A 14,711-nucleotide genomic window follows, 5' to 3' on the forward strand; every position below is an offset into this window, starting at 1 on the left:
CTAACTCTGCCTGTCCAAAAAAAAAAAAAAAAAAAATCATGAGTTCTTTTTTAAAATTTAATTTTATTTATTTGAAAGAGTTACAGAGAGAGGTAAAGACAGAAAGAGTGTTCTTCCATCTGCTGGTTCATTCCCCAGATGGCTACAACGGCCGGAGCTGTGCCAATCCGAACCCAAAAGCTTCCTCCAGGTCTCCCACGTGGATGCAGGGGCCCAAGGACTTGGGCCATCTTCTACTGCTTTCCCAGGCCACAGCAGAGAGCTGGATCGGAAGTGGAGCAGCTGGGACTCGAACCAGCACCCATATGGAATTCTGGCGCTTCAGGCCAGGGCTTTAACCCACTGCACCACAGCGTCTGCCCCAAATCATGAGTTCTTAGTGATGTTGTCAATCAAACTTAATTTTGGGGGGCTGGTGCTGTGGCATAGTAGGCTAAGCCTTTGCCTGTGGTGCCGGCATCCCTTATGGGCGCCAGTTCATGTCTTAGCTACTCCTCTTCTATCCAGCTCTATTGTATGGCCTGGAAAAGCAGTAAAAGATGGTCCAAGTATTTGGGCCCCTTCACCTGCATGGGAGACCCAGAAGAAGTTCCTGGCTCCTGGTCTCGGATCTGCCCAGCTCTGGCCATTGTGGGCATTTGGGGAGTGAACTAGCGGATGAAAGACCTTTTTCTCTGTCTCTCCCTCTCTCTGCAACTCTACCTCTCAAATAAATAAAATCTTTTAAAAAATTTAATTTTCCATTTTATAATTCTTTTCCCTAACAATAAAAATCTTGGTTTCTAATAACAAGAGTAGATAAGACCCATTCAGAGAAGTCAGTCTAAGTTTCATCCTTATTCTTTCTACTCCATTCTTTTCTCCTGTAGGAGGTAATCTGTATTTGTTTTGGTTCATCTGCTGTCATTTAAAAAATATGAGCAGGCTGTATATATATTCATACTTATTTTTCTTACACAAAAAGAATACTAAAAATGTTCTGAACCTTTTATATATATGGATGTTTTAATAGGTATTTTAATAATAAGAATATTTTTAATATTTATATTTTTAAGCTACAGGAGACCAAATAGAACTGATTGCTTTTTGAGTTGTACTACATAATTGAGAATTACATATTATTGATTACATGTTTTAAATTTTATCTTTGGCTCTTTGGTATGACCATTTAAGATAAAGGTAGTTGTCAAAAATGATAGATCACTTAAATTAGAAAGTTACATGGTTCTGAGGTTTATTTGGTTTTAAAAGAAATCATGCATGATTTTATAATCTTCTAAAAATTCTGCAGGTTGAAGATCCAGATTGCTTCTGGGTTATTATAAAAGGATGTAGTCCCTTTTTGGATCATGAAGTTGACTATCAAAAACTAAATAGCGCCATGAATGGCTTCTATAACAGCATGTGTAAAGATATAGAAATAAAACCATCAGTGTTGGAAGAAGGACAGGTATGTATCTGAATGCACATTATTTATTGTATCTTTATTATTTATTTATGTGCCATCAGTTACCCGTAAGCAGGTTTTGAAGGTCTGGGTTCTGCAGGAGGCAGCCTGTGAGTTGGTGCTGGTCAAACTGGCTGTGCGTAGTATTCTCAGGCACCCCCTCCCGGGCCTGAGCTCTGTGCCTTTTGACTTAAAAAAGCAACTTATAAAAAGTAGTAGCAGCCGGGACTTGAACTGACACACATATGTGATGCCAGCACTGCAGGCAGTGGCTTTACCTGCTGCACCACAGCACCGGCCCTGTTAATAGGCTTTTTAATTTCTGCTTGTTTGCTGGGTGAACATGATCTCTTGTTTTAACTTGCATTTTTTCACTTGCAAAGTTGGGTATCTCTTTAGTGTTTATTGTGTGTGTGTGGAGAGAGACTGATTTACCTGTTATTTTAGATTGATATTTCTCTTTAGTTATTTGACTTTATCTTATTAGAAATCTAATATTTGTTAAAAAAGAAAAGCTCATTAAGTATTTTTATGTGAATAGTTTTAGAACTGCTGTATTGTACTTTATCCTTGTAATTTTTTTATTCGAAAGTCAGAGTTAGAGAGAGAGAGAGAGAGAGAGAGAGAGAGAAATATCTTCTATCTACTGGCTTACTCCCCAGATGGCCACAATGGCTGGTTCTGGGCCCGGTGGAATCTGGGAGCTCCATCTGGGTCTCCCATGTTGGTAGCAGTGGCCCAAGCACTTGGGCTACGTTCTGCTGCTTTTCCTAGGCCATCAGCAGGGAGCTGGATTGGAAGTAGAGCAGCCTGGAAATGAACCGGTGCTCATAATGGGATGGTGGCTTCACAGATGGTGGCTCCACCTGGGACCCCGTAATACCTGCCCCCTGTAATTATCTAGATGTAGTGTAGATACTACCTTTCTTAGTAAAAATAAAAATAACTACTACTTTTGAACATTGATTATGTCTAGGCTGTGGGGTAAATGTTCTCTATATACTTCCTCATTTGTTTTTTTTTTTTTTTTTTTTTTTTTTTTGTAAGAGTTAGAAGTAGAGTCAGCGAGAGAGCGAATCCATTCCTTCCATTGGTTCACTCACCAAAAATCCGCAGTGGCCAGAGCTGAGCTGATACAAAGCCAGGAGCCAAGAGTTTCTTCCAGGTCTTCCACGCAGGTGCAGAGACCCAAGGACTTGGGCCATCCTCTACTGCTTTCCCAGGCCATAGCATAGAACTGGATCAGAAGAGGAGCAGCCAGGACACGAACCAGTGCCCATATGGGATGCCAGCACTGCAGGCTGGGCTTTAACCCACTGCACAACAGCACTGCCCCCCCCCCCCATTTGATCTTTAAAACAACTCTTGGAAGGAATGGATCTTGTGATACAGCCGAGTAAGCCACTGCTTGGGGCACCTTTGGTTCCATACTAGAGCACCTGATGTAAGTCCTGGCTGCCCACTTCCAGGACAGCTTCCTGCTAATGCCCTAGGAGACAGCAAATGGTGGATCGAATCCTGAGTACCTGCCACCTGTGAGGGAGACCTGAGTGGAGTTCCGGGCTCCTGGTTTCGGCATGGTCCAGGCCCAGTTGTTGGAGACATTTGGAGAGTGAACCAGTAGATAGAAGATTTCTCTCTCTCTCTTGCCCTCTCTGATGCTCTGCCTTTCAAATAAATAAAAATGAATAAACATTTAAAAAACTAAAATAACTCTTGAAGTATGGTGGTAGCATATGTGATAGATCCAAACAAGAGAAATGTAAAATATATTATTCTGATCTTGACTTTTTATTTTATTTTTATTCCTTCTAAATACTGGTTTCTCCTGATTTTCTACTGCCTATACCTTGTCCTATGATTTTCTTTCCAAAGCATAGGCGAGATGTAGAAAGGTTAAGTCGATAGAGATCAAATGGGAGGTGGCGAATGGTTGCTCTAGTGGGCAGAGTGAGGACCATAGCAGCCGCTTCCCCACAGCTGCCCCTACACTGTTGGCTTAGCCGACATGTACTGATCCCTCTCTGTGCCAGCCTGTGGAGATGCAGTGATCTCAGAATCGCCGCCCCAGGGAGCTTGTGTTTTGATTTGTCACAGGTAACTGATGTTGCAGCAGGCAGTGCCAGGTGGTGAGCACAGGTCACCTCACTGGGGCTCCTGGGATGTGAGTTTGTGTTGGTGCAAGCAGCAGTGTGGAGAGAGGTGTGTCACAGGAAGCAGCTGGGGTCTTTATCCCCACCCAGAGCAGGGCCAGAGCTGTGCTCTGTTGTGTGCATCGTGTGCTTGATTGGTCATGCAGAAAGAGCCCTGTGTGTGGTTTACAAAGCAAGGTTAGTGTACTAACTAAAGTGTCCTTGGCCCTCACTGGAGTGTTGCAGTGTTCCCACTGGTTTCCTTTTTCTGGTCCAGGGTCTGAGCCAGGCCTCCAGCTTGCCTCCAGTGTCCTGTCTGGTTAGTCTCCCAGAGTCTGGGACAGTTCTTCAGTCTTCCTTCACGGCCTGGACGCTTCTGAAGAGTCCTGGTCAGTTATGCTGCAGAGGAACGTTCAGTTTGACTTGGCCTGATGTTCTCATGATCAGACTGAGGTTGTGTGTGTTGGCAGAGAGAGAGAGAGGTCTGCCATCCACTGGTTCACCCCCCAACTGACTGTGATGGCTGGAGCTACGCCGATCCAAAGGCAGGAGCCAGGAGCTTCCTCTGGGTTTCACACACAGGTGCAGGAGCCCAGGGACTTGGGCCATTTTCTGCTTTCCCAGGCCATAGCAGAGAGCTGGATCGGAAGTGGGGCAGCTGGGACTAGAACTGGCACCTGTATGCCATGCCAGCACTGCAGGCAGCAGTTTTACCTGCAACACCACAGTGCCAGGCCCTAGCAGGCATTCTTAATTTGCTACGGTGAGGTTCACTTTTTCCATCATTCCTTCTACAGTTTTAAAACTTTAATTATCTTTTTTAAAAAGATTTATTTATCTATTTGAGAGTCAGAGAGAAGGAGAGACAGAGAGAGAGAGAAGTCTTTCATCTACTGCTTCCCTGCCCAACCAGCTGCAATGGCCAGAGCTGAGTTGACCTGAAGCCAGGAGCCAGGAACCTTCCCTGGGCCTCCCACATGGGCACAGGGGCCCAAGCACCCGGGCCATCCTCTGGTGCCTTCCCAGGTCATTGCATAGAGCTGGATTGGAAGTGGAGCAGACAAGATCCGAACTAGCACCCACATGGGATGCAGGATGCTGGCACCACAGGCCTAGGCCCTAACCCGTTGAACCACAGCACTGGTCCTTTATTTATCTTTTTTGAAAAAGATTTTCTTGGCCAGCCCCGTGGCTCACTAGGCTAATCCTCTGCCTGCAGCGGCGGCACCCCGGGTTCTAGTCCCAGTCAGGGCGCCGGATTCTGTCCCAGTTGCTCCTCTTCCAGGCCAGCTCTCTGCTGTGGCCTGGGAGTGCAGTGGAGGATGGCCTGAGTGCTTGGCCCCTGCACCTGCATGGGAGACCAGGAGGAGGCACCTGGCTCCTGGCTTCGGATTGGAACAGTGCGCCGGCTTCAACGCGCCGCCTGTGGCAGCCCCTTGGGGGGTGAACCAACGGAAAAAGGAAGACCTTTCTCTCTCTCTCTCTCTCACTCTCTCTCTCACTCTCTCACTCTCACTGTCCTACTCTGCTTGTCAAAAAAAATAAATAAAAAATATTTTATTTTTTTTAACTTTTCTTTAATGAATATAAATTTGCAAAGTACAGCTTATGGATTACAATGGCTTCCCCCCATAACGTCCCTCCCACCCAGAACCCTCCCCTTTCCCACTCCCTCTCCCCTTCCATTCACATCAAGATTCATTTTCGATTCTCTTTATGTACAGAAGATCAGTTTAGCATACATTAAGTAAAGATTTCAACAGTTTGCTCCCACACAGAAACATAAAGTGAAAAATAATAGATGATTTTTAAATGATGATGAAATCAGATCAGACCTATTGTCATGTTTCATCCCAGTGAGAGTCAAGTTGGGAATTGATAATTTCTCTTTTTTTTTCAGAAGATCAGTTTAGTATACATTAAGTAAAGCTTTCAACAGTTTGCACCCCCATAGAAACACAAAGTGAAATATACTGTGTGAGTACTCGTTATAACATTAAATCTCACTGTACAGCACATTAAGGACAGAGATCCTACATGAGGAGTAAGTGCACAGTGACTCCTGTTGTTGACTTTACAAATTGACACTCCTGTTTATGGCATCAGTAATCTCCCTATGCTCCAGTCATGAGTTTCCAAGGCCATGGAAGCCTTTTGAGTTCTCCAACTCCTATCTTGTTTAGACAAGGTCATAGTCAAAGTGGAGGTTCTCTCCTCCCTTCAGAGAAAAGTACCTCCTTCTTTGCAGACCTGTTCTTTCCACTGGGATCTCACAGAAATCTTTCATTTAGTTTTTTTTTTTTTTTTTTTTTTTTTTTTTTTTTTTTTCTGCCAGAGTATCTTGGCTTTCCATGCCTGAAATACTCTCGTGGGCTTTTCAGCCAGATCCGAATGCCTTTAGGGCTGATTCTGAGGCCAGAGTGCTGTTTAGGACATCTGCCATTCTATGAGTCTGCTGTGTATCTCGCTTCCCATGTTGGATCACTCTCCCCTTTATTTATTCTACCGGTTCGTATTAGCAGGTACTAGACTTGTTTATGTGCTTCCTTTGACTCTTAGTCCTTTCATTATGATCAATTGTGAACTGAAATTGATCACTTGGACTGGTGAGATGGCATTGGTACATGCCACCTTGATGGGATTGAATTGGAGTCCCCTGGTATGTTTCTAACTCCACCATTTGGGGCAAGTCCGCTTGAGCATGTCCCAAATTGTACATCTCTTCCCTCTCTTATTCCCACTCTTATGTTTAACAGGGATCACATTTCAGTTAAATTTCAACACTTAAGAATAACTGTATTAATTACAGAATTAAACCAGTCATATTAAGTAGAACAGACAAAAAAAATACTAACGGGGATAATGTATTAAGTTGTTAACAGTCGGGGCTATGCTGATCAAGTCACCATTTCTCATAGTGTCCATTTCACTTCAACAGGTTTCCTTTTTGGTGTTCAGTCAGTTGTCACCGATCAGGGAGAACATATGATATTTGTCCCTTTGGGACTGGCTTATTTCACTCAGCATGATGTGTTCCAGATTCCTCCATTTTGTTGCAAATGACTGGATTTCATTGTTTCTTACTGCGGTATAGTATTCTAAAGAGTACATATCCCATAATTTCTTTATCCAGTCTACCGTTGATGGGCATTTAGGTTGGTTCCAGGTCTTGGCTATTGTGAATTGTGCTGCAATAAACATTAGGGTGCAGACCGCTTTTGTGTTTGCCAATTTAAATTCCTTTGGGTAAATTCCAAGGAGTGGGATGGCTGGGTCGAACAGTAGGGTTATCTTCAGGTTTCTGAGGAATCTCCAGACTGACTTCCATAGTGGCTTGACCAGTTTGCATTCCCACCAACAGTGGGTTAGTGTCCCTTTTCCCCCACATCCTCGCCAGCATCTGTTGTTGGTAGATTTCTGTATGTGGGCCATTCTAACTGGGGTGAGGTGAAACCTCATTGTGGTTTTGATTTGCATTTCCCTGATTGCTAGTGACCTTGAACATTTTTTCATGTGCCTGTTGGCCATTTGGATTTCCTCTTTTGAAAAATGTCTATTGAGGTCCTTGGCCCATCTCTTAAGTGGGTTGTTGGTTTTGTTGTTGTGGAGTTTCTTGATCTCTTTGTAGATTCTGGTTATTAACCCTTTATCTGTTGCATAGTTTGCAAATATTTTTTCCCATTCTGTCGGTTGTCTCTTCACTCTCCTGACTGTTTCTTTTGCAGTACAGAAACTTCTCAATTTGATGCAATCCCAGTAGTTGATTTTGGCTTTGACTGCCTGTGCCTCCCGGGTCTTTTCCAGAAACTCTTTGCTTGTGCCAATATCTTGAAGGGTTTCTCCAATGTTCTCTAATAACTTGATGGTGTCAGGTCGTAGATTTAGGTCTTTAATCCATGTTGAGTGGATTTTTGTGTAAGGTGTAAGGTAGGGGTCTTGCTTCATGCTTCTGCACGTGGAAATCCAGTTTTCCCAGCACCATTTAGTGAACAGACTGTCCTTGCTCCAGGAATTGGTTTTAGATCCTTGATCAAATATAAGTTGGCTGTAGATGTTTGGGTTGATTTCTGGTGTTTCAATTCTGTTCCACTGGTCTATCCATCTGTTTCTGTACCAGTACCATGCTGTTTTGATTACAACTGCCCTGTAGTATGTCCTGAAATCTGGTGTTGTGATGCCTCCAGCTTTGTTTTTGTTGTACAAGATTGCTTTGGCTATTCAAGGTCTCTTTTGCCTCCATATGAATTTCAGCATCATTTTTTCTAGATCTGAGAAGAATGTCTTTGGTATCCTGATTGGAATTACATTGAATCTATAAATTGCTTTTGGAAGTATGGACATTTTGATGATGTTGATTCTTCCAATCCATGAGCATGGAAGATTTTTCCATTTTTTGGTATCCTCTTCTATTTCTTTCTTTAAGACTTCGTAATTCTCATCGTAGAGATCTTTAACGTCCTTGGTTAAGTTTATTCCAAGGTATTTGATTGTTTTTGTAGCTATTGTGAATGGGATTGATCTTAGCAGTTCTTTCTCAGCCATGGCATTGCTTGTGTATACAAAGGCTGTTGATTTTTGTGCATTGATTTTATATCCTGCCACTTTGCCAAACTCCTCTATGAGTTCCAATAGTCTCTTAGTAGAGTTCTTTGGATCCCCTAAGTAAAGAATCATATTGTCTGCAAAGAGGGATAGTTTGACTTCTTCCTTCTCAATTTGTATTCCTTTAATTTCTTTTTCTTGTCTGATGGCTCTGGCTAAAACTTCCAGAACTATGTTAAATAGCAGTGGTGAGAGTGGTCATCCCTGCCTGGTGCCAGATCTCAGTGGAAATGCTTCCAACTTGTCCCCATTCAATAGGATGCTGGCCATGGGTTTTTCATGAATTGCTTTGATTATATTGAGGAATGTTCCTTCTATACCCAATTTGCTTAGAGTTTTCATCATGAAAGGGTGTTGAATTTTATCGAATGCTTTCTCTGCATCAATTGAGATAATCATATGGTTTTTCTTTTGCAGTCTGTTAATGTGGTGAATCACATTGGTTGATTTGCGAATGTTGAACCATCCCTGCATACCAGGGATAAATCCAACTTGGTCTGGGTGGATGATTTTTCTGATGTGTTGTTGTATTCTATTGGCGTGAAATTTATTGAGGATTTTTGCGTCTATGTTCATCAGGGATATTGGTCTGTAATTTTCTTTCAGTGCTGCATCTTTCTCTGGCTTAGGGATTAAGGTGATGCTGGCTTCATAGAAAGAATTTGGGAGGATTCCATCTTTTTCAATTGTTTGAATAGTTTGAGAAGAAATGGGATTAGTTCTTCTTTAAATGTCTGGTAGAATTCAGCAGTGAATCCATCTGGTCCTGGGCTTTTCTTTGTTGGGAGGGCCTTTATTACTGTTTCGATTTCTGTTTCAGTTATGGGTCTATTTAGGTTTTCTGTGTCTTCATGGTTCACTTTTGGTAGATTGAATGTGTCCAGGAATCTATCCTGTTTGCTGGCATACAAGTCCTTGTAGTAATTTCTGATGATTCTTTTTATTTCTGTGGTGTCTGTTGTTATGTTTCCTTTTTCATCTCTGATTTTATTGATTTGGGTCTTTTCTTTTTTTAGTTAGTTGGGCCAATGGGGTGTCCATTTTGTTTATTTTTTTCAAAAAACCAGCTTTTCGCTTGGCTGATTTTTTGTAATGTTTTTTTTGGATTCAATCCTGTTAATTTCTTCTCTGCTTTTAATTATTTCTCTTCTCCTACTAGATTTGGGTTTGGTTTGGCTGCAGTTTTTCTAGGTCCTTGAGACGCGCTGAAAGCTCATTTATTTGGTACCTTTCCAATTTCTTGATATAGGCACCTATTGCTATTAACTTGCCTCTCAATACTGCTTTTGCTGTATCCCATAAGTTTTGATATGTTGTGAAAACTTCTAAATGTTCTTATCATAAATTTTTTGAAATCCATATCTTGCATTTCTTCTATCTCATCATCTTCATAATCTTGGCTTGGGGTGTTTTGTTTATTTGGAGGCATCATAGTGTCATCATTGATCTTGTTCCCTCGATTTCTGTGTTTGTTGCTTGGCATAGTTAATTCTTCTTTCGTCACTGTGCTTTTTTTTTTTTTTATACTATGTCTGTGTTAAGTGGACTGCCTGCTGTTGGAGGAGCCTTGGAGGCTTGAGATGGGTGTGGCCTGAGAGCTCTGCTTGGTAATTCCGGGTTACGGGTGTGCAAAGGTGACACCCTCAGGTTATGCGTGGTAAATCTCTCCTTTTTATTTATTTATTTATTTAGGAGGTAAGTAATACCGCACCGCACTGCTGTGCAGAATTGATGGTATTTAGCTTCCGATCTCTGGCTTCTACCCAAAGAGTCTGTGCAGGCTCTGTTTCTCCTCTGGACTCCCACTGGGTTGCCTAGGCTACTGAATTGTAGTGACTCAGTTCCTTAGCTCTCCCTAGTTGTTATCTAAATCCAGAGTGAAGGCCTGCTCTTTGTCTCTTGCTTGCCTTTGCAAGGTTGGCAGAGAGAGAAACTCCTCTGTACCAGTACCCCCCCACCTTTTTTCCTTCTCTCCTGTAGTCAGTCTGGTGAACTTTCCCGCTCCCCTCTAGATTCTGACCGCCATTTCCCCGCCAGTGTCTCAGGTTACTGAGCTCACCTCCCCTTCCAGCACCGATGTGTGGACTCGGAGCCCTGGGCGTCCCTGCTCTCCCTGCTGGTGTCTGTGTGACATCCACTCCCCTTCCTGCACTGGCGCGCAGACCATGCAGCTCCCGCAGCTCGGCTTCTGCGTGGTGGGCGACCTTGTTCTCCCAGTAGGTCCTCCGAGTCACAGCCACTAGATCCGGAAGAGTTTCTTCTGCAGTTTTTTGCTGATCCTTTTTCTGAGGCTACCATAACTCCACTTTTATTAAACTAAATTTTCCTGGACTATCGGTGCGTGCCCTCACTATTCCACCATCTTGGCTCCACCCTGTCCTTCAATAAAAATATTTTATTTATTTGAGAGGTAGAGTTATAGACAAAGAAAGACATAGAGAAAGGTCTTCCTCTGCTGGTTCACTCCCCAAATGGCTGCAGTGGCAGGAGCTGAGCTGATCTGAAGTCAGAAGCCAGGAGCTTCTTCCAGCTCTCTCACAGGGGTGCAGGGGCCCAAGCACCTGGGCTATCTCCCACTGCTTCCCAAGGCCATAAGCAGAGAGCTGGCTTGGAAGAGGAGCAGCTGGATGCAAACTGGCCACATACAGGATGCGGTGTGGCAGGTGGAGGCTTAGCCTACTGTACAGAGCACAGGCCCCTATTGATCTTGCTATTTCTTTGAAAGACAGAGAGACAGAGATCCTCAATATCCTGGGTCACTGCTCCTGCAGTCTCCCCCTGTCCCCTGTAGTGACACTGCACACCCACCCCTGTGGGCCCTGCTGAGGCCCTGACGGCGGGTCCTCCAATGCCTCTGTCCCCAGGTGCCGTTCCCCCTGGCTCTGAGGATGCGGGACATCTACATCCTGGAGGGCGAGCACGTGCTCCCAGCCATGGCATACACGGCCCTCAAGATCCATCACAGTGAGTCCTCAGGGCCCACAGAGGCCCGGGTGCTGGGACGGAGGAGCTGGGGGTCCCCCTGCCTGTCCCTCGTGATCAGGACTTGAGGGAGGGATGAGGGAGTTTGGGAGGCCTGGGTTCCCTTCAGGAGGGCACTGAGAATCCCCCTGTTGCATCCCCAATCCCAGGCCCCCACAGACCACAAGGAGAAGTGGCTAGGGTCATCCCACTGTCAATTGGCCCCTGAGCAGTCCCTCCAGTGCTTGGCTTTACACCCAAGACATACTGGCCCAATGACCACAACTGTCTGCACACAGGACCCTCCTAGGACAGGTGGGTGGGTTCCCACCTGGATGTGGGCAGGGCTAGAGGGAGGTGGGGCTGTGGGAGACCCTGTGCAGTGAGGGGGAAACAGTCCGGCAGAGAATCCCCTTCAGCCATCTGAGAACCCCTGGAAGGCCCAGGTGCCCTGAGCCCAGTTGTGGGGGCCGAGTGCACTCCTGTGAGCAGGGCTGGGCACAGAGGCAGGCGCTGGGGGCCCCCGTGGCAGAACTCAAGGGCAACTGAGTGTGGGCTCTGCAGCTCTAGCCTCGGGCCAACAGAAGTCAGCAGGACCCGGAGCATCGCTGGCCTCTGGGCTCTGGTGGGGAGGGGTCCCTGTGCTTGTCCCCTGCTGCTGCTGACATCAAGGACCTGAGCGCCTGGGTCCCCATGCAGAGCAGAGATGGGCTTGTCCCAGCTCTAGAGACTCTAAGTCAGGGCCCAGGTGCAGGCTGTCCAGGCTCTGGGGAGACCCCACTGTGCCTCCAGGTGCTGCCTCCTTGGGTGCTCATGGGACAGTAGCGGTGACAGCCCAGTCTCACCAGGAAAGAGACAGTGGCCCAGGGGCAGAGGACACAGGGCACCCCTGCCACCTCTTTAGAAACTGCATTCCCTGTCCCCAAGGGCCTGAACCGGACTCCATGTCTGCCCCACAGCCCCAGCTCTCACCCCCATCATCTTAGGCTCAGTTCCTTTCCAGCCATGTAGGAGGGACTCAGATGTGGGAAATTCAGCCAATGCACTGTTAGGGCGCAGCAGGTCAGGTGGGGTAGGTGATGGGGTCCTGAGTTGGTGCCTGGGTCCCCAGAGGTGAGAGTGAGGCGGGGAGTTCAGGGCCATCCACCCTGTGGGGCTGTGCAGGAGGAGCTGGTGGTGTCCCAGGGCTCCCCTTGCCCAGGCTGCACACACCCTCCCGTCTGGGGCCAGCAGCCTGGAAGAGTCCTCAGCGTCACACGTGGTGATGGGGACCCCAGGATGAGGTCGGGGCAGGCACCCTGCAGGCCAGACGGGGGCTGTGGTAAACAAACCGTGTCTCTTCTTGCAGCCAAGGCTATAAAACGGTGCAGCAGGCCCCTGGGGCAGGCACGCGTCTCCCAGATGCACGTTCCTGCCCCCACTGCTCCGAAGGCCAAAATCACCATTCAGGACACAGTGGCAGTGTGGGAGCAGACCAGGGGTCCCGCTACCCGTGCAGTGATGATCCGTCCTCCAGAAAGCTTTGGCCTCCGCATCACCGAGAGGGAAGTCTCGTGGAGGAGGAGGAGAGCTGGGAAGGCAGCCCAGAGCCCCTTGGCCTGGGCTCCCCTGTGGGGACCGCAGTCTCCAGGTGCGGCCAGCCCCACAGAGTCTCCAGAGTACTCGAGGTGGGGAGGCCTGTGCCAGTGCGCCAGTCTCCCTAACCTGAGCGGGCCAGAGCACAGGGAGGATGACTCCTCCGACGCTGGCAGCCGGGAGGGCCTGTGGATGTGGGCTCCTCCACGGGCCTCGGAGCCCCCAGAACCAGGGCCCATGCAGGCTGTCCCCGCCTGGGGGCCACGGCTGAAGACTTCCCCCTACTGGCATGGCAGCCCCACGCACTCTGGGGACAGTCACGGGCTGGAGCCGGCCAGAGCCAGCCCTGGGCTGGGAGACCAGGCCCGCGTGCCCTCCCTGGCCAGAGGCCTCCTTACCTCTTATTCCTTGGGGCACCTGGATGATGGGTGCCTCCTAGAAGAGAGGCCGAGTCCAGCATCTGTCCTGCCCAGGCTGGGCAGCAGCCTTCCGTGTGTCTTCACGGCATCCTATGCACTTGGTTGAGCCCCCACCGCCCAGGCTCTTCCTGGGGCCAGGACACCCTGACACTGGAAGACAACAGCCATGCCAGGAGCCACTGTACTCTCCTCCCCGCCCCCCTCCCCCACCGCCACCCTCAGGTGGTGCTGAGCCTGTATTAAATTGTCCCATGGAAAGGAGTTTGCTCCAGTTTGTGACCCTGGTGCCCAGCGGCAGCAAGCTTCCCCGTGTTCCTGGGGAGATGGGAGGTTCCACAGCCCCCATCCTCAGGCAGAGACCCGCTCAGGACCCTGCAGGCACAGAAGAAACTCCTGGCTCCTGGCTTTGGATCGGCACAGCTCTGGTGGTTGTGGCCATCTGGGGAGTGAACGAGCAGATGGAAGACCTCTCTCTCTGTCTTTGCCTCTCCTCTCTCTGTGTAACTCTGACTTTCAAATAAATAAATAAATATTTTAAAAATGTATTATGTAAAAAATGAATTATGTATTCAAAATGTAGAGTGGCAGTGAAAGAGAGACAAATCCTTCATCTACTGGTTGATTCCCCAGAAGTCCTTGAGGTCCAGTTCTATGCCAAGCGAAGGTCAGGAACCAGAATTCCAACTGTGACTCCCATGCGGGAGCAGCGGCCCACATATTGGGGCCGTCTTCCACTGCTTTCCCAGGCCTGTTGGCAGAGAGCTGGAGCCGAAGCTGAGCAGATGGGACTCGAACCAGCTCTCCACTATGGGATGCCATCATTGCAAGTTAGCACCACCCTGGCCTTGCACTTTAAATGCTAATATCCATGAACTTATTGAAGTCCTCTCCTACCCATGTGAACGTGTCCTTGTTTAGAGACTTCGGAGAAGCAGGCCACGCCCTCAGCTCCTCTGACAGCCCTCATGTTCCTGGAGCTCCCGTCCCTCCACAAGGGAGGGAAACCACGGAGAACTGAAGACAGGGGAGGGCGAGCCCGAGCGCGCAGGGGTGAGTGTGCACTGGGGCTGAGCCTGGCTGTCACTCCTACTGGCCTCCCAGCTCCTGCTGGGCTGCACCCTGGGGAGCCCCAAGCACATCAGCGCTCCCCACCAGGCCCTCTTGCTGCTCCTGGCCACAGTGGACAGCAGAAGGCAAGCGTGTGCAGGTGGACGAGAGCAGAGCAAGCCAAGGAAGCGGAACTCGCCTTAGCACAAGCTTCCCTCTACCAGCCCAGTCCTGCCACAGCAAGAACTCACGTGCAGGGCAGGTGCTGGGGCACAGCGGGTTCCACTGCTGCTTAGGATGTGGGCATCACAGGTCAGAATGCCTAGAGTCCTGTCCCACTGCTGCTTCCTGGCCAGCTTCCGGCCAGCCCCTGTGTGGGGGAGGTGAACTTGCAGCTGCAAGACTTCCCTCACCATATGGGTGGTGGTTCCAGTCCCAGGCATTCCTCTTCTGATCTAGCTCTCTGCTATGGCCTGGGAGAGCAGTAGAAGATGGCCCAGGTCCTTGGGCCCCTGCACCCACATGGGA

General features: G+C 47.9%; 1 protein-coding gene across 4 annotated transcripts in view; it reads left to right on the top strand.

The window, feature by feature from the left end:
- The window catches only part of LOC103347332 (uncharacterized), an 87,033-nt gene extending 73,352 nt beyond the window's left edge, over nt 1–13,681 (top strand). For all 4 annotated transcript variants that reach the window (XM_070062376.1, XM_070062374.1, XM_070062375.1 and 1 more), the window contains 3 exons: nt 1,292–1,450; nt 11,046–11,145; nt 12,491–13,681. In XM_070062376.1, the coding sequence (XP_069918477.1) occupies nt 1,382–1,450; nt 11,046–11,145; nt 12,491–13,242 (921 nt within the window). In that variant the 5' untranslated portion in view covers nt 1,292–1,381 and the 3' untranslated portion in view covers nt 13,243–13,681. The remainder of the gene's footprint in view (nt 1–1,291; nt 1,451–11,045; nt 11,146–12,490) is intronic.
- The last annotated feature ends 1,030 nt before the right edge of the window (nt 13,682–14,711 follow it).

The sequence above is a fragment of the Oryctolagus cuniculus genome, chromosome 18 (assembly GCF_964237555.1).
Source record: "Oryctolagus cuniculus chromosome 18, mOryCun1.1, whole genome shotgun sequence".
NCBI lineage: Eukaryota > Metazoa > Chordata > Mammalia > Lagomorpha > Leporidae > Oryctolagus > Oryctolagus cuniculus.